The sequence below is a fragment of the Megalops cyprinoides genome, chromosome 2 (genome assembly GCF_013368585.1).
Source record: "Megalops cyprinoides isolate fMegCyp1 chromosome 2, fMegCyp1.pri, whole genome shotgun sequence".
Taxonomy (NCBI): Eukaryota; Metazoa; Chordata; class Actinopteri; order Elopiformes; family Megalopidae; genus Megalops; species Megalops cyprinoides.
The window spans coordinates 12,699,342-12,726,327 of record NC_050584.1 but is presented as its reverse complement, the minus strand read 5'-3'; the positions used below and the strand labels follow the sequence as shown (position 1 = coordinate 12,726,327).

Here is a 26,986-nt window from a genome sequence, read left to right as displayed (position 1 = left end):
TGCTAGGTAGGGCATTATGAGACAATGTCATGTGTGTTGGGTAGGTGGGTGCAGGTGTGTAAGAAGCTCTCTGTGGCCAGCCAGACAGTGGGGGAGTCAATCACAGCCCACGGCTCCACCCAGATGCTTCAGGCAGCCTGTTACCTAGGCAACAGGGAGCGAGCCGGGTCCCTCCGAACACTTCAGTGGGGGGGGGGGGGGGGGGACAGCAGACACCCTCTATGAACGCCAAGCCAACGCCAAGGAGCTTACTTTACTGTGATTTCATAATGGTGAACTTCCATTCTGCACTGGAGTTCGGGTGAGCGCAGCCGGAGCTTCCCCTCACAGAAGCGGCCTTCTGGAATAGAGCCCTGTTCACCTTAACGAGCAGCAGAATTATGAGCAGAGCTGCCCACACGATGGAGCGCCGCGCGTGAGGCTATTTGCTGCCTTCTGTAGATGAGTCAGGCAGAGGGCTGACAGCTCTAATTATTCACGCGTTAGCAGCGCTACCTTTGATCTTTTTCTCCGCCCCATTGTTTGCTGGCCCTGCCGTCAGAGAAAGCGGCCCGTGCTCACGCTGAGAATGTAAAAGCCAAACAGCCTGCCCAATTACAATCCCCAGCGCGGGACAGGCCAGGTGTAATGCACTGTCAATCTGTAGTTAAGTGTGATTCTACCCTTTCAATCACTGAACCAGAGAAACAATTTAAAGAAGGATATAAAATACTGAGTCTTTTAAACCCTGTAATTGGTGCTTGGGTAAAAGGCAGGAACATCAGCAGGTCGGTGCCAATCTGCACTGCTGTAATGGGCAGAGACTGGCAGGCCGATTCAACGCACTGGACCGGGAGGGGAAACCTCGAGCCCGTTCCAAACGATGACTTTTTGGGAGACAGACAAAGAGGCCGGCTTACCTTCAAACAGGGAGTATGGTCTGTCCGGAATGCGACATCCGTGCGTCCCATAGTCCAGGCACCACTCAGCAAACTGGGGGAAAAAAAACAAACAGGTCAAACCACCGCTTTCAATGCATGCCCCATGGCACAATCCCATAAGTAAGACCTCTGCATTTTGCCCTGAGTGAGACAGGGACATTTACGCAGGGAGAGCACTTTAGACCTCTCATTTAACTATAAGGGAACAACCCCAGAAAACACAGTAGACAATTCCGCAGCAGCCGGACCACAGTCTATGCTGACTTTCACAATGACAGGAGGGTGAATGGACGCCTCCTCTAGCTGCCATCCCCCGCTGAGGCTAAGTGTGCGGGAGACCCAGAGAGGCTGTCCATCTCACCTGTGGCTTTTCACCAGAAGGGCATGTCATTGGGCAGGGATGTGAGGGGGTGAGGCACCTGGCCATAGCCAGCTCATTGGCTGAAGTCTCTCCACTCCAGTACCTTTTAAATTATGCACCTTAAGTAGAATTCTATAAATGGATACAAGTAATAGAAGTGTACAGAAGCGTATTAATATCAGAGCTATTATTTCTGATTTACAGCTTAGTGAAAATGGCTATTATCTGTAATCTGGTAGGTCATGTAGTCATTAAATTTTCAGCAGCAGACAGTAAAGAAAGTGTCAACCTTCCCTCTCTGCACTGCTGGTGGCCCCTGGTGTGAGGCGGGGTCCGTTCCTCGCTCCTGTGTGTGTGTGTGTGTGTGTGTGTGTGTGTGTGTGTGTGTGTGTGTGTGGGGGGGGGGCGGAGATCACCTCATTACCACCCTGCATCCAAGTGGCCCTAACTGACAAGCAGCTGCCCCAGATTCTCAGCGCGGACGCCGGCATGCTCTGCCCGTTAAAATCTCACGCCCCGTCAGAGCTGTGCGGGGGCCTCCGCTAACGCGTGACTGATATGTGGCGAGAGACGGCGGACGGCGACACGGTGACGCAGACAGGCAAAACGCCTCTTTAGCGCTCAGGCAGAACGGAGGAGTGATGATGCGGGTCGACCTGTCAGCTCTGCCCGGCCCTGCGATGTGCCAGTGAGGGTGAAGGGAAAGGGGAAGCTGAATGAGCACATCACCCGATTCGGGAGAGAACCGTCGTGCCAGAGCTTTACCGACAGCTAGGAACTCACACACAAACATAACTGCATACAGGCTGACAGCAATAAACATGTATAGTGTGCTAATAAATGACATGTAAGCCAAAGAAAACCAGAATAAGCCAGTGTGTATTACACCTTTATATGAAACTGATGTTAAGGACCTTCCCAGAGAGCTGTTAAGAGCACAATCATCATTCACTGTCCTAACAAACAGCCCATAGTGACCACTCTCTCATAACAAGCAGAGTTTCCTCTCTCAGAACATGAGGGGCGAATGGTACTAAGCAACAGAGAATGAAGAGAGCCTTTAAAATGAACCAAATGGCACTCATGAAAGATAGGCGAACCGCGGTGACCACAGGCCGGTGTAATCGTGTTGGGGTAGGCGGAGTACCTTGCAGGCGCGGTAGAGGTACTTCTTCTCCTGGGTGAGCTGGTACAGCGAGAGGAAGGCGTAGCCATTCCCCGCCGTGCCGTGGCAGATTCCGTAGCCCTTGCGGAGCAGACCCCTCTGCCAGATCACCTCGCCGCACTCCACCGCGTCCTTCAGGTACTTCTCCTCTTTAAAGATCTGAGGACAGAAGGGGGGGGGTTAGGATTTATTTTATCTTTATTTAAACTTTATTTAATCAATCAATTAGTCAATCAACTGAATTAGATTTAATTTATAATGGGAATTGGCATAAAGCAATGGAGCATTTTTCAGAGGGAATGGAAAAACTAGAAAACCCAGGGCCAATTAGGAAAAAAAACTGATGAGTTACTAAAAGGTGGTCAAGGAGACTCCTAGAAAAAAAATGGCATGGTGGGAAAAATAAATCAGCTCATTACATCAGCTTGAGTCAAGGGGCAGTTTGGTGGACAAGGAATGGCATGGTGGGCTCAGGCAGGCCAAGTGGAGGGGACCCTCATCCAGAATCAGACCCTGCCTTTACAAAAAGCGCAGGAACACACCGCCTCATTCTGCATTAACCTGACCGGTCCTTTACAAGCAGTTCACATTGTAAAAGGAGGAGAGGGAGGAGCAGGAGGGCCCACTCGTTCTCGCTGGGACCTACTGGAGATGTTATCTAACCCCCAAGGGTGCAGCTGTGGAGCAGCGGAGACGGTGTTAAACATATGGGCCCTGCTTTTGTATTCACAAAGACTTCAAACGCAAAGAACAAAACGCGAAGGGACCGCACTTCCTCCATCTAACCCAGGGCGTGCACAAAAGGGCCCCCCGCTCAGCGGATCAGTTAACAAGCCCGCTCCGTGGGTCCCCTGTGCATTTCTCCCCGCGTTTGCTGAGAAGACTCTGGGCTACACCGCTAAAACATGTATGGTTCTGCTGACTTTTCCACTGGGAACAAAGCACAAAGACAACCTCCACCTCATTTTGTAAAACACTAACTCCTATGCTTTCATGACAGAGTATGAACTGGATAAAAGCCTGGTTGACATCCACTCATATATCTCTGTACATCTACTCATATCTCTCTGTATTATTTCACATTTATAATTATTAAAGCTTCACGGGTGGAACCCAACACGCCACACACACATCCAATGACCATCTTGGGTGCCTTATTCAACAAAATCCAATGGATTTTCAGATTCTTGTAGTGAATGTACAAATCTTCTGAAACATCTTAAATACAGTGATGGCACTAACATGCTAAAAGCCAAAAACAAGGCCAGTCAAGCAACTGCTAATATCAGGAAGACCATTAGTTGGTTCACAAACTGCCTACAAGTATGAACTACAGAGGAGGTCACGTTGGGTTTCGGCATTCATCATCTTTGAAACACACTGACTTGAAGCTGTAACAGCGTTCAAAAATTCCTGTTGCTGGGCAAAGCAGTGATAACAAAGGTGAAGTGAGCTTGAGAAATTAGTGTATCAGGCAACAAAAGGGCTTCGTGTGCACGTAATGTCATCAGAATCACTCAATTCCTGTCCTTTTGAGGAAAGCTGTTCATTTAAACGTACATTGTGGAAAGCTGTCCATTTTATACACATGTGTACTAGCTATCGCAACACCGTGATTGCATTCCTACCAGCAAAATGTCAGACAGAGCCAACAGGGACAGGCCGCATAAACACTGCATTACCAAACTGGATGGTCTCTTAACCTGGTCTTTTCACACATGCGCTCATAAAGTACGGTCTTTAATTCAGCGTACAGTGATGATGGATGAGAAGGAAAACCATGCCCAATCCTGTAACGGGGAAAAAAAGGCTCTCCCAATGATACAGTGCATTTTTCATCATCGTTTCACAATAGCGAAAGTCTTAATCACAGCGTGACAGGCATTACGGCTAAGCGGATTTAATACTCCCAATATCTTCTGTTCGGGTCAGCCGCATGGACGAGGGTGGCGAACAAGAGCGGTTAAAGGCCGCGGCACTCTTCTTGCCTGCACAAGGGGAGGGCAAGGAATGAAGTCCATTTTCCAAAAATGCGTCTTTTCTGCAGCTGTCTGACAGAAAAGGGGAATGTCAAGGGGAGTGGAGCCCGGCCTCACCCTCAATCGCTTCAGAGACGTGGGTCTCCCCACAGCTCTTTATAAGAAGACTTTTTTTCCGCAAACAAAATGAATGTTTGGGGGGCTGCGGGGAGCGGCTGATGAAAGGCACCTTCTCATCTGTCAGAGAGAAACATTCTATACCTCCGAGAGGACGTTTAGTCTCCAAATATAATTCTCGTTCAATTTCTGCTCTGCCTGAAGCCATCGTTTTCGGCTGTGTGAAAGCCGGGCTCAAACGGGGACCGCTGTTGCACTCTTTCAGAGGACGAGAGAACATCGAGAGGCAGAGCAGATAACATTGTGATAACTGTTTTAATGACCTTGACTTCAAAAAGACAGCGGTGCATGTATAAGACTCCTAAATCTCACCCTTCAATCCTCATGAGTTTATCGGCATTAAATAGCATCACCACAGCTTGACATGAAATCTTTTTCCCCCTCTTTACTAGTAATGCATTCAAACCACTAGATGTCACTGTGGATCGTCGGTTTCCTTGAAGGTGCTGACCGGCCTTATGCTACGGCAGCCATAGCTCCTTGTTGAAATTCATCTCCAGCTTCTGACCTTGTTACCTACAGCGGTAGGTTTAATGACCGGCCTATACGCACTTCACCCCGTTACATCAGAGTTACAGAGCCACACTGTAATGACAGGAGAAACTGGGGGAAGCTCTTTGGCCGATTTCACTTCATCCCCATTTCCTTTTTCCAAAAGGTAGCACTCCGGATTATGAAGGACTGCAGTACAATAAAAGGACAGGAAGAGGAGATGGCCGCGGTAATGTAAAAAACAGAAGCAACACAAATTTAGACTATGACTGTTCACTGCCTGAGCACATCAGAAGGAACTGTGGCCCCTTGACCTTGAAGTGGCATTTGTAAGACAAAACCTTACAGTGTGCACTAGCATGTAGGCTTACAGCTTGGTCCCAGGTGAATCTAAATGACTGGTTCCTAACATTTTACTGACACTTTATTGGTTGAAACTCTTAAAACTGTCACTCAGGTATATTACCACACCTACCACCTATATAAGCATGCATATTAACATCATCAGTGCTCAGGCTGGAGATGTGACAAATTTGTGGTTACACTGACATTCCAGCTGTCCCCCCTGCCACTGTGACACCGACTCCAGAGTTTACTCATCACTGTCCCGTGGCCCCCAACACACTGACACTTATCCAAAGCTAATTACACAGCTTACATTTTTTTTTTTTTACATGTTATCCTTTTACAGCGCTGGCTATATCCTGAGGCCAGTCCCTGGCCCAGCAGTAAAACAGGAGTGCCCTGCCAGGGAACTGAACCAGCTACCTTTGGCTAACAAAAGCCCTGCTCTTTACAACTGCTCTATACTTCTCCGTCTGTCACCACAGCTACCCTCACGCCCCTTGCCACACACATACAGGTACCCAGGCACGCATGCCCTGCTCTTCGGCGGCTGGGGCACGCAGCACACCCTAAAGGGTAGCTAAGAACAGCACTGCGGCTCCAGCTGGTCTGCGGGGCTACCAGAGCATGTCCTGGCACATACCTCCCTGGTGGCAAAGGGAACAAATGGGATTGACGAGGCTAAAGCTGATCAGACAGTCCTGGGTTAGCAAGTGCCCATAAACCCACTCCGGCAAATTAACACAAGGGGGTCAGATTTAAGACCTACCAGGGCCTGTGGAGAATAGGGAAATGTATTCAGCCACGCTCTCCCTCTGACAGACCGTACCACATAATATATCGTTGAGCTTTCCACGGCCAGTGGCTTCAGCCTGCTTCCAGACACGTTTTGCACGCAGTGTTGCTGCATGCTAAAGAAGTCCGTGCTGAACAATGTTACATGCTAATGAGCAAGCCTGCATCTGCAGGGAAGGTGATTCAACATGTAACACAGCGAGTCACTGATGATGATGCCTCAGCGGGTTATAAAGTGGGACTCCAGGGGTCGATATGTCCGGTCTGCACAGCTCTGTAATGATCGGACAGCGATATCCAGTTGGGTATGGGGCATTATGATAGCATTAGCATTATGTTAGCAGGTTTGAGGCACTGTGTTAATATTATGCTAGTAGGTATGGGGCATTATGTTAGCTGGTATAGAGCGTTACGTTAACATTAGCATTATGTTAGCAGGTACGGAGTATGTTAGCACTAGCATTATGTTAGCAAGTATGGCACATTATGCTAGCATTATATTAGGGATTGGGACACTATGTTAGTGTTAGCGTTAGTATTAGCCGGTAGGAGGCACTGTGTTAGCAATATGTTAGCGGGCGTGGGGACAGAGGAGGAGGAAGCCGGTGCAGTGCTCACCTTGTGTGCCATGAGCAGCATGTGGACCACACCCGGGGCGCCGTGGCACCAGTGCACCAGCCGGTCGGTCTCGTTGCTCAGGGAGGACGGGTAGTTCCCGGAGCGGAACTTTTTGTGGCGTACGTAGTCCACGCTGGGGCGCACCAGCTCCGTCAGCACCTCCTGGCTCACCCCCGCCCCGGGCTGCAAACACAGGCACGTAACCATGGAGAGGTCCCGAATCGCCACATAAATCACGCTATAAACAGTGCTCCTGGTTCCTTACAAATTACACACAGTCCTTTCCAAAAACCTACAGTAACTATCACAGTCCTGCAGTAATTGAACTGGAAATTGTATCCCTGAGCTGCTGAACGATATTGGCAGAATCTGGCTGCAGCAAATCACGTTTTGAAATGTTAATTTATGCCAGTGAACCTATCTACACAACATATCTTGATTCAGTTATGAGTCTAGAGTTAAACCATGTCAATCAAGGTCTTATCTGGTGGGTTCTCCAAAAATATATAATTTTTATTTTATTGCTTTGATCTTATAAGGCAATATACTTACCGTAAACCTGTCAAAACTGCCCAGTATCTACCCTGCTAAACCTCAAATACAATGCATGGTGTTAGATTTTAATGCCAAGACCACGGCAATATCTTTTTATACATAATGTAAAACAAATGCCAAAGATGCATCCCTAAGCAAAGGAATCTGCGTCTCTGTCTGTTTAGAGCTGTCACGACCGACCACCGTCACCACCGTCACATTCGCACAAATCTTTCTGCAGGAAGGGAGTGGCCGTCTATACACCTTCAACGTAAAATGAAACGTAGCGATTTCTATCGATTAACCCAAGTGCCGTTTAAGTCTCCATTACACTGATTTGAATGCTTATCAGAGCAGAGAATTAGAAGTGTAAAAAAAAAAGAAATAAATTACAAAGTCTTCTGATTCCTCGCCGCGGTGAGCCAGTGTTTCACGCTGCGCTACAAGAGCACTGCTGTTGAGGAAAATGAAGACAGCGGAGAGCAGGGTCTCTTAAAGAGAAAGGCGCCGTTACCGCGCAGCCTGGGTCGAAGAACCCCTTTCAAAGCAGCCTGGCCACACACATAACAACGTAACACCACGCAGAGCTCTTTGATTTATTAATTACTGACGGAGTACAGAGCTGAGTCACTGTTGACCCGCGTGCGTGTCCTCAGGAAGGGCTGATGCAGAGCGGCCGGGACGCAGATGTTCTGAGTAATGAGGCAGCAAATTCCCCACCTCCACGTGAACGCATGATTTTAGCATTTAGACAGCGGAGGCGGTAGCCACGCCGGGTAGCAGTGGCCTAAATGATCAGCGAGGAGCTGTGGGTCTGTGGGGGCGTTGGGAGCATACCGCATGGATTGCATGGGCAGGTTTGGATGTGCACCGGTACATCCTGTCTGGTGACCTCCTCACGCTCCCAGCCCACCCCTGGCCTTTTCCTCTCGGGCGCTGCCATCCTCTCCCTCCGCTCCATTAAGCCCACAGCTGCTGAGCCAGTCAGGGAGGGAATGGGAGGGAAACCGCACAACAGCCCCTGCTCCTAACAGGGCCGTAGCACACTGCATCCCTGACACACAATGCTTCCGCCCGCTCGGGGTGCCTCATAGGTCAACTCACGTGGGAGGGGCCTTTCTGTTAAGTTCTATTTACAGATTTGTGGTTTGAAATTTTAAGCAAGGTTTCGGGGTGGTGGTGAATCCTAATGCTCTTTTCTCTGCCTGCATAAATGAATAATACCTGCCGAAAGCAGCCGGGTGAAATTTTTGCATGGAAAAACAGCGCTTTCACAGACTGGCAAGCAGAGTCCCGCAGCCAAGCGGCTGGCTCGAAATTGATTCCAAACAAACAACTCCAGAGAGGTTATAAATAATTCATTTTCTCTTTTTGGAATTGCTCCACGCGTTTATTTGAATATGTTTTACAGGCAGGCCGCTGTTCCTACCTGGACCTGATACAAGGCAAATCGATCGGGCTTTTGTTTCTGCAAGAAATGGCAAGGCTGTGCAACTGTGGAGACAATCCCAAGCTCCCGCTCTCGGCTGTCAACACGTGAAATGATCGATTCTCAGTTTTTATGACCAGTATTTGCCCACATATAGGTGGGGTTGTCGCAGTGCAAATGGAGGACATCTTTTGAAATGTTCAAGTCTCTCGCGAGCGCCGAGACAGGAATGAGCTTCATCCATCGCGGCCCACTTAACGCGAACGCGCTCCATTTCGGTTTCGGTAATGAGATCTGTGCAACCGATGCGCCCATGGGCCAAAACTCTTTTTCCCCCCCCCCCCTCTTTTTCCTAGGAGCTGGCTCACTTTCGAACTGCGCTTAAATGTGCAGCCCGCCCACAGACACTCATCAGAGGTTTATCTTAACAAAATGAGGTCTGGCAGCTATTTACATTCACACAGCGATAGTCTGAGTTAGTGGCAGACTGGTTTCAAATATTTATGGAGCTGTAAAAGGCTGCTAACGTGGGGTGCTGAGGCAGGCCCCGTCACCAGGCCAGCCCAGTATCACTGGCCTTCCCACCAAGTACTTAACTTGACTCTTACTTGCATGTTATACTCAGGGGCAGAACGGACACTTTGATTCAATTGTTTTGTTTTGTGGAATTGATGGCACACTCACACAACTGATTCCTGACAACGCAACTTAAAATCCATCTGCCGTTTTTAGCCGAGTGTGTTTACTACAGCATGTTCTGGAGGCACTACTGTCATTCCATGTAAAACAGCAGCCATAATGGAACAAGAAATATTCTGAAATACACCTATCTGAATATGCTGCACAGCTCCTTGTCCAGGCTCTTGTCATCAGGGCAAGTGCAATGCCCTCTTGGCTGGCCTACCTGCATCCACCATTAAGCCTCTGCAGCTGATACAGAACGCAGCAGCAAATCAATCAAAGAGGGTCCACGTTACACCTCTTCTTGTCTCGCTCCACTGGCCCCCTGTAGCTGTAGGCCTTGATGCTCGCATTCAGATCATCCGAAAAAGTTGCACCCACCTCCCTGAACTCACCACTACAAGTCTATGGTCCCTCCCGGCCGCTATGCTCTGCTACCGAACGGTATGTGGTGGTCCCATCACATTCTGGCACAAATTCACTTTCCAGAACCTTCTCCGCCATTGACCCCCGATGGTGGAATGAGCTTCCACACTGCATCTGTTCTGCTGAGTCCCTCACTATCTTCACAAAAATCCAAAGACACAGCTCACCTGAACACTGGAAACACTACCATCCTATAGCGATTTCTTAAATTTGTTTTCCATTTCCATGCACTTTGCACTTTCATCTCTAACACCAAGTCGCCGTAAGTCGCTTAGATAAAAGTGTCTGCCAAAATAATAAATGTGAATGTAAACGTTAAATCCAATCAGAATCCAGACTCAAGGTCAGCTGACCGAGACAGCACTGTCTCAACACAGACAGCAGAGCCACAATCATGGCAGATAGAATTCTCTGGTTCTCTGCGGTTCAGCTGTGAATAGCAGTGAGATCAATGACCAGCTACTTTAGGCATGCAATCCATCCATCACATTAGTGAGGTATTACCAGTGGGTAGGTCGAAGCTCATTTTTAATCCGATACGGCATGCCTGCTTTACATCACATTACATCATTCACTCAGAAGGCCTCGGGTATCCTGCTTTGATTTTACATAATACACTTAGGGTAGCATTATTTTACAGGAAGCCCTCCTTATCTCCTTATCCAACACTGCAATTTTATATATTTCATAACAGACAATGGGCAAGAGTAAAGAGACACTAGATGTCCAAACCACTGCAAAAGAAAATTAAAAAAAATAAAGGAAGACCTTAGGTCTAACCACTTTCAACCTCAGTTTGCCTGAGTGAAATGCCTGTACGCAAGCCAGCTGCACATTCAGTGATCTTCATATTAGAAGTATTATTCTAGTGTTTCAGCCTCTATTTCACTCGTCTGCCTATTTTACAGAACAAACAGCCACCCACCCCACCCCCCAGCCACCACTGGAACAGTTCGTATTAGGAATAACTGCATACGAAGGTACCCCCGGGACTCAAATTTGAAATCTGCAGAGGTTCACGCTGCAGACAGAGGAGTCCGCAGCATGCTGCACACGCTCACCTGCATTAGCATGAAGTAGATGCCCGCCAGGCCGTGCGCCGCACCCACGTACTGCTTCTTGTGCCACTCGTAGAGCAGCGGGCATCGGTCCGTCTTCTTCTCCTCCCTGGACAGGTTCTTCCCGGACTCCAAAATGGCCGTCACAACCTGGGGATGAGGCCATCGAAAGAAAGTAAGCTCTTCCTAATCACATGACTGTGGAGTCACTTCTGTGTTAGGAATCATTAATAAACATATAGCGGGAAAAGCACAGCCAAGAGAGGTATTCAGGAAGCTGTAGAGATGGTAATGTGCCATTTAATATTAGTTAGTGTTTTAATCTCAATTTTGCCATTTTTGGCTCATATTTAGTGGATGTAATTTATGCCGGGAAGAAATGAAACCCTGCTGTGAGTTGAGTGAACTAATTAGTGGATGGGAGTTTTAGGTAATTAAAGCAATGGGAGGCACCATTTCCTTAATTCCTTTGTCTCCGTAAGACACCAAAAATCATATCACTGTGCATGAACATTGCAAATATGGATTCAAATGCATAGAACAAGTTAAATACCCCAAGCATCTATCTAATGTCAGTGTCCATTTAGAATGTCCATTTCTTATGAGATAAAACATGTTATCTCTAAATCTGATCTATTATTTTGCTGATTTAAATTCACTTAATGTCCTGATTTTTAAACTTGCCTGGCCACCATTCTAGGCATGTTCATTTCCAGCAGTATTATAACATGTTCATGGCATATTTAGATGGTATTACAGATGACTACAGTGCATTACTACAGCATATTATCAATATTAGTGATGATAATCAATATTACTAAACGGTTCTTCAAACCGTGTTCCTCGAAGATCACTACGCTCCGCAACCATGGGGAAACTGACTGTCACATCCCGACGAGGTCACTCCTCTCAGACACAGTGCCTGTCTCTAGTGGTCCCTCAGCGGTGGACTGAACTCCCCATAGGGGGTCAGGACTTGAGACTTGAGCCAACAGAATTACTCCTTCTAGACAATCTCTTACTATGAATGGCCTCACTGTACAGTGCATCACACCACCCACACACCAACCATGAGATTAAGCTGATACCATTGTGTCAAAACAGCTCAAACCAAAGAGGTTTTTTTCATTATTATGCCTGGTATTTCTGAAATATAAAAAGATCGGAGATCGTTTCTTTCTGACATGTCAGACATTGAGCGTTTCAAACACATTCAATTTCTGGTGCTGCGGGAGGCCGCTGCTGCATGACAGCTAACCCCCTTCATCCCATTTCACAGCGCGGGGAAATCGGTCAAGCACAGCGGGGTGTGTCTCTGAATCAGCCCCATGACGATTTCTCCATCTTCCTTGGCCGACTCGACGGGCCCTGTTTTCCTGCAGGCAGACGGTTCCCCCACTGCGAGGACAGACGCCTTGGCAACGGCCGGCCTCGGGACCCTTCCTCCGACGCAGCACCTCTCTCAGAGCGGAGGGGGGGAAAAAACAAGCAGGGCTCCCTCCCTGAAGACACCTGTCCTCCATAGCGCAACGCCGTGACCTTCCCACCACCTGCTTCGCACGCCGAATCTTCCCCTGTTAACGAAAGTCTGTCTGCTCTGACGGAGAGGCCAGCACTTTACGCAGTCCTCGCCTCCCTCCGCCCGCTGCAGGAAGTAGCCCTCGTCTTTCTCTCACCCCCCCGGCAGAAAGCGGTCGCATGAAGGGCAAGCTCTGCGCTGACTCTTTCTCAGCCCAGAGGCCTGATGAGAGATGGTTTGGTGAGGTGCGGGCCTAGGAAAAAGGCGGGGCTCTCACTGCCGACCCTTCTCCCCGTCCTCAACGCGACCGATGAGGCGCGGCAGCGCAGACGCGGGCCCGGCGAGCGGACAGCGGTGCCCACGGGCGAGCCGCTAATGGGAGGCAGGCGGCATTAATCGCAGATGATTAGGCTGTCGCTGAAGCTTGGGAGACTCCGCTTAGCCGGGATGACGGGGGCTGCAGCGCCGGTCCGCTGACAGCAGGCCACCCGCAGGCACAGCCGCGATCACCACCGGCAACAAACTGTCGCGCTCGCCGGAGCTGGGGACACGATCGCACCGGCGAAGGCGACGCCCTCAACAGCTCACCCCCCTGCCCACGGGCGATCTGTCGCAGCGTCCAAAGGTACCCGCCAGTGGGACTGGGTTAATACAGAGCTCTCAGAAGTGTGAAAAATACTCTTAGCAGAGACAGCACCAGCACTTTCCAGTCTGTGTCTGTTGTCCATTACTGAAGCTTGGCAGATAAGACCAGAGGATGAGAAGGGTTTGCTGCGTGGGAGTACAGATTTACTGCCGCTCTCTGATGATGCTAACCCACGATTCTCCACAGCTGGATCCTGCTGCGTCAATGGTACGCTGCCGCCCCAGAGACATGCAGACTAAACAACCATTCATGGACAGGAATACGACATCCCCTATTAACCTGATACATATGCTTTTGTAATCTGATTTAATGCAGGATTAAGAAAAAAAAGGCTGGAAGCCTCAGAGGAGGATCTCGAGATAGGATGACACGCACTTGGAAAATCTCGCTAAAATTTAAGTCACAGCATACAACATACACACTCACACACACACACACATATACAACAGTGACAGCTTCACAGGATGAACAAAGGAATTCAGCATTTAACAGTTGAACTCCATTTATTCCTTTGTCCCTGATCAGGAGCATTGGTCAGACGGCTTAATCCCTGTGTTTGTGAGGAGAGCCGAGAGACAGCGAGCAGACCAAGGCTACATCGGAACAGACAGGCGAGGCACGATCCGGTCGCTGGTGCATCGGCTGCAGCAGACCGGAAACAGGCCTCGCATCTGCTGCAGCCGACGCACGGCCGCTCAGGTGGCTCCGAACGGGCCGCGACGCACGGCGCGGCAGTGAGAGACTCGTCCTCGCGGTTTACGCGAGCGCTTCGGGCCCAGACGGATGAGCAGATCCGAGCTGCACGGCGAACACGCAGTAATTACTCACACTGCAGGTTTCGTGAACTGACTGCCTCGGTTTCACAGGCCAGGACAGTGAGAGGCCAACACAGGCACAGAAAGAGAGGGGGGGGGGGGAATAAGATCCGTAATTAAAACAAAGCAGCAAAAATTGTGCTACTCCTATCATTTTGGAATTACTTATATCAAAAGGTACAAAAGAGGATTAGTGTTTCAGCCTCCAGATAAATTGGAGATGTTTACCGAAGCATAAGCAAGGGCATGTGACTGTGTGACAGAGTCCCTCCAGAATGTGCCCAGTCAGGTGGGAGTGGCTGCTGCAGTGATTCCCCCCCCCCCCACCCCCCACTAAAGCACGGCCTTGGAGACTGTTCAGCGCGTTGTGAATGGAGCAGAAAGCGCAGACTCAGCATGGCCCTGCAATCTCCCTGTGCCTTAAGTCTCTTCACATGCTGAGCCTTCTGTGTGGAGCTGCATCACTTTTTAAGTAACAGCAAAGCGGGGTATTATGAAAAAGCACTAAGCACAAGAATGTCCTAACAGGGAAAAAGAGAGACCTTGGCAGCGTGCCTCGGCCCTACTTAAGGTCTTAGACATGCTCTCCTCTGTGTAATTCCAGCGAATCCCGTAATTTATTGCACTGTGGTGGTGAAAGGCGTAAAATGCATAAATGTGTATGTCAATTCAAAACCAACGAGGTATCCCGAACTCTGCCTTTTTGTCTAGAAATGATCCCCACAGACCTGATCAGAGTGGCATCATCGAAACGGAGACACGCGCGAAAGCTCTTCCTCTCAGGCTCAACGAGCATTGACAGGAAACCCCGCCCCCAAAAAAGTCCGAGGCGGGCATCTCTTCAGACGGCGCGGCGTCTCGTGTTGCCGAGGCAGAGCTGTGCCAGGGTTTGTGCGCGTCTGCAGCCCGCCTTCCCGCCGTCAATGAAGAAACAAGTGGAAGGGAGCACAGTGGGGCCGGGCCCAGATGTAATTACTCCAATCAAGGGGCAATAAATGACAATTAGGGCGGCGTAGCGCTCAGCCGCTAAAGCATGGCGGGCCCCTCCCCTCCTTTGGGTACCTGTTAAACCTAATAAAACTGTCAGAACAAATCAATTCACAGAGCGGCCCCTGTAGAGTGAACTTAAACATCATTAAAAGTTACCGCCGAAGTGGGGGGGCTTTCCTGTCTCTTCCCGTGTCCCACGGTTCCTTTAAACCCTTCCCCCAAACAGAGGAGCCGCAAATCCTCCATTCTACCCTCAGAGGGATGGCAGAGTCATTTAAGAGAATTTTATTTATTCACCAGCTTAATTAAACACTGCTTGCATTTAAAGCAAGCCCTACAGCTGCAGACAGGAAAGCGGTATCCACTCAGTCACATAACTGCCGCACTGTATACAGACTGAGCTGCTCCACTGTCAATGTGGCTTGAAAGATAGGAGACAACTTAATCATTTGGGGGAAACCGGATTATTTCATTAACGTAAGGAAAACAAAATCCCTTTCAGCTTCTCTGATGACTGACGTTCAGACCAGGCTATTCAGCGCAAAGACACAGCAGTTCTTTGACAGACTTAAACAGTGACCCGCCAAAAGGGGAAGAAACTTCCCTTCTCTTCCCTAAACCTTTATGTAATGTTCTTCTGGGCCAACTGGCCCACTGAATTAGGTTCCTCGAATTTTCAGCCTTAGGTGTCAAGCTCCATCAGGACATTTGGGTTGTACCATCAGAGCCCTTTCGGAAGTTCAGCAATTGTTTGAACCAAAAGAGACGACCTTGGGACTGTGACAGTAATGTTTATTGTCACACAGTCGGGATTCATTCTACAGCAGAAATATCTGAGGACGCGAGTCACATGAGGATCCCATCCGCGCACCAAACTGTCACCAACGCACAGCCGAGCTCATTCGTTTGAGAAGCGTGCGGCTCGCCCTCCCACGAGCCTGTCAGTGACGGCGAAACACAAGCAGCCGGGGAAGACGCGCTGTAAATGAAACTGTCAGCAGGTTTTTTTCATAAGCCTCCCACTGGAGCAGTCTGAAAGAACATCTCTGAACTGCGACTACCAATAGCCCTTTTAAAAAGATGGGTTGGTGCAACTTCGATTTTTAAAAAGTGACAGCAGCATTTCCAGCCGCACAGCTGGGTGCTCCCTAAGCCTCCTTCTGCGCCCGTGTGCAGGTACAAAAAAAAATAAAAAAACTCCGGCGGTATCAATCAAGCAAATTGAGATGCCTCGTCTACAGCAATGGTGCTTTGCTGCATGGCTCTTTGTCATGGCTTTCATTGATTACGAATGTTTCGAAGCAATGCATTGACACTTTCATCTCTTTGGCATTAATAATGCACAGCTCCAGGTCCTGTCTTTCTGCACTGCGTGCTCATCATTTCTCAGACAGATGGGGTTACTCCTGCTCTCTGACACAGAAGGGAAGCGAACGAGTCCACTCGAAATCTGACGATACTAATGCAGCCAGGCGGCCACACCAAACAGGGCTCGTGTTAACTCTGTGGAAAAGCTGTACGCTTGCAGAGTGTGTGTGTGTGTGTGTGTGTGTTGGGTTCAAGGTAGTGCCAATCAGAGCGCACTACAGGAAGGTGACACGCTCCCTGCAGAAGCGGCATTATCTGCCAGAGGGGCCTGGCTGTAGCCTGGGCCTTCAGTCGCGGCGCTGATGTGGCAGGCAGGCAGGCTGCTGCTGTTTTGCCTGCCCGGCTGGCCCTGGGCCGCTGACTAAAAATGGCACCTCCGTTTCAGAGCCTCGGAGTGAGAATCGGGGTGAGCAACCGCGCTGCTGACAGGACCGCAGTCTCCCTGTCGCTCCATCACAGGACGCACTGCCAGGCAGAAATGAACTGGAGGCCAGGAAACACAGCACATCTGAAGCTCAGAGATGGAAAAAAAATCTGATCCAGGAATCACAGTCACAATGCAACAACCTACATGGGAAAGAACAACTTCATCTTAAACCCACAGAGAACAATTACCTACTTACCGTCTTACACAATATTCAATTCATTTGAGGTAAGTAAATTTCCTCATTACTAATCAACATATAATTGCTGCCGTGAGCCTCAGAACTCCTGACTGTCAAATCTTCCTCTGAGAAGAGAATGACAGATATATTTGGAATGTTTCTGAACAAAATTGGTCTTATAATATGCCTATTAGCATCAGTGAGCAGAAGCCACAGAAACTGCTGACTTTCACTTGTTTCTTTATGAACTGAGTGTCATGAGGTGACCGTCATGCTGTCAGCCTGTCACTCGTGTTCCCAGAGGCAGGGATGTCCGAGTGACTAGATGTGCTGCATGGGGATTTGTGCTTTGTACCAAACACGTACAATGATGCTCAAAAAAGGAAAAAAAATGGCAGCCTCCATTTCACAATCTGCATTAGTGTCGTCATATAAAGGCTCCCATTAACAGTTTTACGACACCTGTCCCCAGACAGTGATTTGCATCTTGCTGACTTATTCATGAATAACTGCACAGCACCCATCACGCTACCACTTACACCGTACTTCATGTGCAGTTACATTTACACCTACAAATATTTATATCCCATTAACATCTTATGAATTTTATGTAATCCCATACTTTACATTTTTGCAAAGAAACTGATTCCTATCGCTTGTTAAGGAGAGTTGCCCCCTGCTTATGACATCGGGTCTATGGGTAAATAAAGTTCCAGATGGTCTGGTTTGTAACAGTTTCCAGGAACACAGTGTGTTGTGAAAGCAGGACCCGCCTGCCATTTCTGTTCCAAATGCATAACTGCATGTAACATCAAAGGAGAAAACGACTTTTTCATGAGGACTGAGCTGCTAATCCTCTCACCCCCTGAACAATAGTATTTCTGAAGGGAATAAAATCAAATTTGTACAGTAAGCGATTATACAGTATTAAAAGACATCTGCAAAAGATTTTTTTTAAATATAACTGAAAGTACAGTCAACAATTCTAAATATGTAACATTTGACATGGGATCTAACAGCAAAGAGCGCAAAGAATCATTGTGCAGTTACAACATTCTGCATGGTATTCTTCTGTGTAATTTGGCTACATGTGAGAATTCATTTTAAATTACAAAAAAAGTCAACTAGCTTCTTGTAAGGAAAATTAATTCAATACATTAAAGAAAAATGTTCAGTAAATTAAAGAAAAAAAAAACTCCTGTGCTGGTACTCAGATATCAACACATGGAATATTTCACACTTATAGTGCCTTTGTGACTTTACACAAGCCAGATCTATGGTTTTGTAGCTGAGATATGCACACAAGTTGAATACCCGGTGGGATGGAGAGCACTTATACTGTGCTTAGAATGCACCTTTTTATAACAGGAAGCAATTTTCTCCATTTCCAAACACTGAAATACAACACCGCAGGGCCCTCCCTTGACTGCTGTATTAATATCCATCCGTTTACCAGACACGTGGGCCTAAGCTGGACAGCATCCAGGGCACACTCCTCCACACCCCCACAGACAAATACACACATACGGAGTAAGAGCAACCCCACACACCCTGACTGCTGCTCCTCTAGCGTACACACACATAGTGACCCAGCAATAATACAGTCAGACAGCTGTTCCTCTAGCCTACACACACGCGCACACACACACACACACACAGTGACCCAGCAATAATGCTGCTACTCCGCTAGAGCGCACGCACACGCACGCACGCACGCCCCCCCCCCCCCCCCCCCCCCTGCTCCACACACAGAAAGGCACACACAGACAAACACACACACGGTTCCACCGGGCACACCCTGTACTCTGCAGGGCCCTGCCCACAGAAAGACCACTCTAGCTCCGGTAACAGCGAGACAGCACCCTGGATACATTTATCTTTCAGCGCCAGAGGAGAGGAACGGAACTCCCGCATCCTTAGCTCAAGCATGCATGACCCCCCCCAAGGTAGGGGAGGCAAAAGAGAAGCAGTCACCTTGGAGATGGTGGCCTCGTCCACAGTGTTGGGGCCAATCTCCTTGTTGACGTACAGCAGAGCGTAGACGTACCCCGCCCGGCCGTACAACAGCTCATCCGGGATGTCCGAGTCTGGGGCGATCACTGAGCGCTGTAGCTGTAGGAGTCTGGAGACAGGGGGACACATTCAATTCAATTCAATTCATTTTTATTTGTATAGCGCTTTTTACAACACAAGTTGTCACAAAGCAGCTTTACATTGTTCCCAGGCCTGAGACCCCTTGAGAGCAAGCCTAAGGCAACAGTGGCAAGGAAAAACTCCCTATCAGGAAGAAACCTTGAGCAGAACCGGGCTCATAGGGGGGGCCCATCTGCTTCTGGCCGGCACTGGGCAGATAGAGTTAGAGACAAATTATACAATGTACTTTAACATGTACTGTACCACATGTTAATGCGCACACACACACACACACACACACACACACACACACACACACACACAAAATGAATCATATCTAAGGATGTACACATACACACACACATATACGCAAGTACACCCCACGGCAGACTTTAGGGTACACACACATACACAGACAAACACAGCAGCACACCCTGAATCAGAAGTTAACACATGTACATGCAGAGCAGCAGCCTGGAGGCATGGGGAACCATGCACTGAATCACACATTAAGCTTTCGTCTGTATGTGGTAATCACACACTATCACTCACGTACACACACAGGCACACACAGACACACACTGGCCAAAGTGTAAAAATGCTTGGGATTAAATGTAAAACATTGTCATGGTCCTTGTAATAGCATTGTACTAGAAGGGCCATGGCAGGGGTTGACAGAGGAAGACAGAGGACGCCATAGCCCACATTGAAAGGATAGTAAAAGTCCTTTCCCAGCTGTCTGTCTTTGAAATGAATTTTCCTGGGAAAGAGGCTGAAGCGCCGGCAGGAGATTAAGGTTTACTGTAATTTAATCAAGCCGTTGCTGTGAGCGCTAACATTCCATCAGCATACCAACAGAAACCAGTGCAGCACACATTCAACTTAGACACTCTCCAACCTCTGCTCAAGGCGCAGTGCCCTTTTAGATTAAAAATATGCTTCTTAATATGACATTTTCTTGCGATTAAAATGCACACTGACATGAAACAGCGGAGGGGAAGGCGATGAGAACAGTCTCCCGACATCGCAAGCTTTGCGTCATGCAGAACCAGAGCCTCTCCTGATTAAAAAAAAAAAAACAAACAAGACCGACTTGCTGATTCACTCGAAGAGGATACCAATCCTGCAGTGCTGCGTGTGGAGTCAGTGCCACGTCTGAGCTCTTCCACAAAGAGCAACAGTGCATAAATTAAATCCACTCACACTAATGGGAACTAGCACTGATCGGAATAAATGTAGCAAATGACTGTGGTTATTGAAACCGATGTGTTTGGTTGAGGGCAGAGCGTATTTAGCTGCACAAACAACCCAACTATGTCACTGTGAAACACTGTGCCCGCAGTGGTGAGGTAATAAAGGTCTTCTGTTCTCAAACAGGCTATGAATCTCCACAAATGCAGCTGCTATATAAAGCCAGCCAGGTCTTTTAAGGACAAGACCCCAACCTACTGTTTCAGCAGCTGTAAAAGTCAATGTGCAGCTTAAACAACCCTGTCTGTGTTGCAGTTTGGTTCAGAGGCACCAGAGACTGAGGCACATGAGGAAGAAAAAAGAATCTCTGTTCTGAAGAGAATTACACAGATAAGGATTTTTTTTTTTGACTTTAACTAAAACTTAAACCAAAAAAAGTAGAAATGTACTCTGAAAGAATTTGCAACTTTGATTTCTGTTGAAAGCGCTTTTAAATACACCAATCAGAAATTGCAAAAATTTGCAAAAATTGCAAAACGTAACATGCCTTCACAAGGCTGGCAAATATTAACAGCATGAAGCTACACTGTCAGTATGGTAAACCTTTGCTACCATGCACTTCGCCACTGGGAGACATGTTACACCCAGCCAGTGAGTGTCCTGCGGTGGGAGGGGTGGGGCTCGTACTTGGTGAGGCACTCCTGGGACTCCGCCTCGTTCTTCAGCTTGTGGTGCACCACGGCCCCCACGGCCAGCGGGCCCGCGTCCCCGCACAGGAAGGTCACCCTGCGGCCGCTCAGGTTGCGCAGGGTCCTCTTCACGTAGTCCAGCGCCCGCTGCAGGTGGGACGGGTCCCGGGTGACGCGGTGCAGCTGCAGGTACAGAAGGGCTATCCCTGGGGGAGGGGGAGGGGGGCGGCACTGTAAGGAAATTGCATCTAACACTGGGCTCTCTGCCCTTTAAAAATCTAGGCTCTTGAATGTTGCCACAGTATGTGTTTGGTTTCTATGTGTGTGGGAGGGGGTATTTACTGTGGTATTTGTATGGTACTGTCTGTGTTTTATATGCTGTTAGGATTTACCTGTTACATTGCCTTCTTAATTGCACCAGTGGAGATATAAAAAAAGTTGCACTGAACTGAATTCAACTGAATGACAAAAATGCAATGGCCAGGGGGAAAATAGTCACCAGAGCTCTACCCCCCAAGCCCCCTTCACAGAAATGAAATGCCCCCTTAGCCAGGGGGACAGCTCGGCAGCCGCAAATTGTTGTTGGCGGTGCGCTAATGGCACAAGACCATGGGCGGGCTCCGTCCAGTTGCTTGGCAACAAAACATTTGCTTGTTGACCTCTGAAATTGCCCTCGGCTGTGTCACGTGACCAGCACCACAGCGCACAATGACAGAAGATGAAACGGATTAAAGTTTCACCCTGTCATCTCAGCCCAATTCCGATCTCCCGCTGCTACAGATGTGCTTTCAAGCAACTGCAAATGTTTAAAGGCCAGAATTTTGGACGGTTCATTGTTTGAACATTAAGCAAAAACACTGGAGAACTGAAGAAGAAAAAATTCTGCAGTATTGACTGTTTCAATGCACTTTCCGATACTCTTTGCAACAGTTTTACCATACAATAATCACCAAATAAAAAAGAACAGAATTTGCCAATGCGCTTCCAAACTGTTTTTAAAATCCAACTTTTTTTAATCCTTTACATAATAATGTGGTCATCTGTAGGCTGTTTAAAATTAAAATGAAAGCCACAGCAGCTAACAATTCCTGTGGCTGTATTTTGTAATACATCCCACAATCCCAGTGAATCACTCTAGCTAAAGGGTGAGTATCCATTATGTTTTCTACAGTTATCTGGTTGTTTTTCTCTATTTTGTTGCTATGAACAACAGTCAGCAAAAGAGCTTATTTCTGGTTGTGCTGAGCTATGTGATGTCATACTCTCACTTTCTCCCTTGAGTATTCTCCATTTTAGCCGAAGCTCAGTGAGCATTGATCAAAAATGTCTATAAAAATGCAAAACCGTACTTCAAATATAGCATGACACAATGTTCCCAAACAAATGTAAGATGGGACCATACTGGACCCTAGCATGTTGCTTAGCGAAAACCAGAAAGTAATGATTTCCACCTCAGTGATGGCACTTTTTGTCCGTGACGGCGATGCTGTGTGGTGCTCGGCTGCAGAGGAGGATGGGAAGCTGGAGGACCCCCCAGCTCTGACTCTCACCTGTCCAGCCGGTGTAGGCAGAGAAGTCATGCGGGTCAGCTGTCTTTAGCCCTTCTTCCATCTGTTGCAGCAGGTCCTTGATCTTGTTCTGGACCTTCTTCTCGAAGGCGTCGCCGATCTGCCAAAGCAGAGAACCAGCACAGGGTGAGCGCGTTAAGCCTGTCAGTTCAGAAAGACGCGGGCCGCGTGCCTTTAACATCTCAGATGCTTTTCGCGTTTCTGAAAGACGACACAAAAAAAAGCAATGCAGCTTCGTGTGCGAGCCGCTTCCAACCCGCATACCACGAAGAACACCTAACATCCAACCCCTGAACGTTATACTCTAATTGTGCACCACCTGACATTCCTACAGGACCACTGAGAAAAGATTCTCTGGTATGAATATTCTTTAAGTCCATCTGTTTGGAACACATTACTCCAAACACAACACTGGCCGCTGTGATACGGAAGGGAAACAATGCGACGAGCTGAGGGCCAAACAGAGAGAGCTGTGCATTTGGCAGAGGCCTTAATTGAATAAATACTGCTATTGTGGGGCTGTGCTCGCCGCAGACAACGGTACTTGGAGGAGTCGGGTACAGAAACGCTGCTGCCGGCTTTGGAAGCAGGAACAAAGCCCCTCGACACAAACGGCGCATCGGTGCGCCGGACACTGATAGATGATAAGGGCTCGGAGAGTATCAGATTAAACGTGCGAGCTTCGCTGTGGAGGCCGGCTCATACACACAGGAACCCAGTGCCCGTCTGCACTTAAACCACACCGATACGCTAAAGCTAACGCAGCCAGGAAGAGAGATGGGATTGGATAAGACTCGAGTCATGTGACTCGCTACGGCAGTGCACTCCTCAGCAGAATTTCTGATTAAAAGCTCTCTCAGCTAGGCCATTTAAGACGCCTTCCACCCCAATTGATGTGGCATTTAAGAAAATAAATACTTTTTAAAAATACGAACACATTCCAATATATTCTATCCCTTCTCCGGAATCGCCCGCCTTGGTGCCACTTCTGTCCTGCTGCCTGGTCTCTTCCCTGCTGGAGTAGTGATTCATTCAGCAGCCTCACAGACTCACCCACCGGCCCCAAAGTCACATGAGCCGCACAACTGCGATGAGGAAGCGCTTTCAGAAACAAATCGTCACGGGGGAACTTTGGAGTGGGAGATATCTAATAAAAAATGAAAATGAAAATGAGCACAAGGTCAGAAAAGGCATACAGCAGGGAAATTATGAAGGGCAAACTGACCCAAAAACGGGGGACAATACTGAGGCGATCCTGCATTACACTACATCACAGCATGGTGAGGCCTTCACATACACAAACTGTGTCACTGACACACTATGACAGAGTAAGAACTGTCCTTCTGCTGTAGACACTGCATGGTACGGTAAGGACTGTACATGTACAGGTGTTATGTGGCAGACACTGCATGACAATGTAAAGACTGCATTTCAAGTCTGAACAGCGTCAGGCTGACCACAGACATCAAGTAGACTACCTGTAATAAGCAGGTATGTCAAAGCTCGGGCCTGAGAGTCCTCCTCCGCACTTTAAAACGGCGGCGCACAGACAGGCGCCTGCATGCAAAACGTCTCTCTCTCTCTTAGCTCCCCACGCTCCCTCAGATCCCTCCATCCCACACACAGGCGCAAACACGAGTGGGAAGTCGCGTTCCTTAGGGCAGAAATCTGAGAGGGGAAATGGCCTAGCGTGGAAAAGCTGCTTCGCCACGGCGATAACTCTCCGTCAGAAAGGGCAGACTGAGCCAGAGACACAGGGAGTGCTGGGAACGAGTGAAAGCAAATCCCTCCCTGACCTGAAACAGCTTCGGTTTCACACTCCATTTCATCCAACATATAAACATCGAGACATTTTAACTTCCCCCAGAGCCGATTGTGGGTCATTAATTTCATTACGACCCCCCAAGACAAAGGGCCATTCAAGATTTACATGTGAGACAACTGGTGATCGTGACAAATGCATCACTGGTACCTCAGATACAGGTTTTTGTCATATGCTTTCAACCTGCTCAAGAGGATACTTTTTAAGCAGTAACAAGTTCACGTACGAATGGCAACGTTGCAAGTATTAAAATAACCACTTAACTGATACCACAGGGTTAAATGTGCCCATCAGCAATTAAACATTCATCTCTTGGTCACAGACCTTTGATAATATTGTAATTCAATACTGCAGAGTTAAATGTGTCTATCTGCAATTATATACCCATCTCCAGGTCACATTCCTTTGATAATACTGTACCTCAACTCACATTACAATAATGCAACACCCAGTGCTTGGTATCATTCTGCAGCCCAAAACATGGGCTAAAGTAAGCCTTTGACGAGACGATATTCTGAAACGCCCATACTACAAGCGGTCAAATTCAGATACCTAACAACACACACAGCAAGCCTCGAATATGCCTGAGAACCAGCAGAACATCAATAAAGATAATACGCTATCCAGCGGCAGATCAGAAGGCTCGGGCCTTGGGGAACTGGCCTACAGTTCAGCTGCCGCTGGGGCTGGCTGATCAGATGCTGAGGAGGTGTTCAAAGGGGCGCCTTTCCAGCGTGCTGCCAGCTATCGACGTGCGTGCACCGCTGCGGACCGAGGCTGGCAGGGCGCCCCCGGGGGAAAGGGCGAGCGAAGGAAGGTGTCGCCGGACTGACAAGGAAGTCGAGTCCCCCCCCCTCCGTCGCTCCCCCCTGTCACGCTGACGGGCAGACGCACACGAAGGCCACTCAACCACTCCAAGCTGCGAAAGCGCCAACGCACTCCAACGCCACGCTCTGTCCTTCCACGCTCTGAAATCGCCGCACACTGCGGCGAGATTTAGCACATCTGAAAGCTGTTAAATAATACATACTGAGCCAACAGACCTGAAGAACAGCGTCGTCCGTGACTACAAAAGAAAGCCACGTGTTGCTTCAGTGATCGCCACAGGGGAGAGGGAGCCGGGTATTATACGTTTCCCTCGACGATTTAAAGTCAATTTACTCGCCGCAATCGCAACCTATGGAGTGTGCATTTTATCACGGCCCCATTCATCACGCGCGTCTGCGCTGTTCCCCAGATCCTGTACTCTCCTACTGCCATAAAAAACCTCACGGCAGTGAAACAGCAGTACCTGAGCCAGCAAAGTGGCTCTTTAGGGGCTACAGCAACCTGTAACACAGGGGCAAAGGACGACTTTCGGTTTTCTTCAGAGGTAACACGAGCGTGTTATTAGTATTGCAAAACTTGCATAAAAACCATACAGGCTTACTGTAATACAATAGCATAAATGTGTGTTACAACAAAAGCAGTTTCACAAAGCTTAGAATAGTAAAAGTATAGACATCTTGATCTTATTGAGGTTTTTGTGATCACTGAACCCTCTGGTTCAGAATAGGGACCTGTGTCCCTGATAGCAACCTTCATTACAGTTTTAAATTCTGCAGTTTAGATGTGATGCTAAAATGTGACTGCCACAGTGGAGAATGGACCAAAGAACAAACAACTTGGTTTCAAAACAACTGTTCTTTTTTGCTGAGTCTCGGGTTGCTCTCAAACAGGCTGCAGCTGGCCCTGCACATAAACCCTGCCTGCTAAGTCAGCAATGTCCCCGGGTCCCTCGACCCAAAAGCTAGGGCCCGACAGCCAACAGGACCACCCGCCAAGCAGAGCTCTGGGTCAGCAAACTGCGTGGAAACATGGAAGCGCTCAGCTATCAAAGCTCAGCTAGCCAGTCACAGCACGGTGGAGGCTAACCGGTCCCAGCGTCTTGGAGGATAGCAGAAAGCTCCAAAGTGTCAGCTGGTCCCAGTGTGGCAGAGTCCGGCCGGTCCGAGCCTGCCGGAAGCTAGCCTGTGCCATCATGGCGGAGGTCAGCCGGTCCCAGTTTGGGGAGAGGCTGACAGAGCAAGAGGAGCGGAGCACCAGGGACTCTTCAGCCCGCCACCATGCCGCACCCTGCCCTGCCCTGCCCCGCCGCACCTCCCCTCGTAAATTCAGTTTGTTTTCCACCCGCCCCCAAGGTACGCCTCCCATTTACTCTGCCTCATGACAGACAGCGCATTTATTCACCCCACACTCTCCACATAAAAGGTATTTCAGGGCGCCTTGGGAATCCCACCCCTCCCACACCTCCCTCAAGACCACATCAGACACACTGCTTTTAAGTAGGCTGTGCATCAGCTGGGCTAGGAGGGATCCGTGCGCCTGGAGCCGAGAGGCTGATACTGCCTTATTAAAACAACTTTTATTACTGTGATATCAGGTTCGACACTGGAGCCAGCCGTAGCTTTGATGGTGTTAGACGTACGGGGCACAGCAGGCCAGTATCACATTCTGCTGAGCATGCAGTGGGCTCTCTGTTTGCTAAACAAAGGCCTGGAATCCAAAGCCCTGGCTGCAGGCGGGAGAAAAGCGTGTTTAAATGGGATAAATAAACACTCTGGTTTGCCATTACAAGCGGAGCATGCAGAGAGGCTGCATGTTTCATCAAATGCACTACA

At 48.6% G+C, this 26,986-nt stretch overlaps 1 protein-coding gene across 2 annotated transcripts in view; it reads right to left on the bottom strand.

The window, feature by feature from the left end:
* lancl2 (LanC lantibiotic synthetase component C-like 2 (bacterial)) overlaps positions 1-26,986 on the bottom strand; it is a 38,531-nt gene that overhangs the window by 5,499 nt on the left and 6,046 nt on the right. For both annotated transcript variants that reach the window (XM_036521036.1, XM_036521037.1), the window contains 7 exons: positions 22,487-22,604; positions 20,935-21,142; positions 18,898-19,045; positions 10,984-11,130; positions 6,853-7,035; positions 2,429-2,605; positions 900-972 (listed from right to left, as the gene is read on the bottom strand). In XM_036521036.1, coding sequence (XP_036376929.1) covers positions 900-972; positions 2,429-2,605; positions 6,853-7,035; positions 10,984-11,130; positions 18,898-19,045; positions 20,935-21,142; positions 22,487-22,604 — 1,054 coding nt within the window. The remainder of the gene's footprint in view (positions 1-899; positions 973-2,428; positions 2,606-6,852; positions 7,036-10,983; positions 11,131-18,897; positions 19,046-20,934; positions 21,143-22,486; positions 22,605-26,986) is intronic.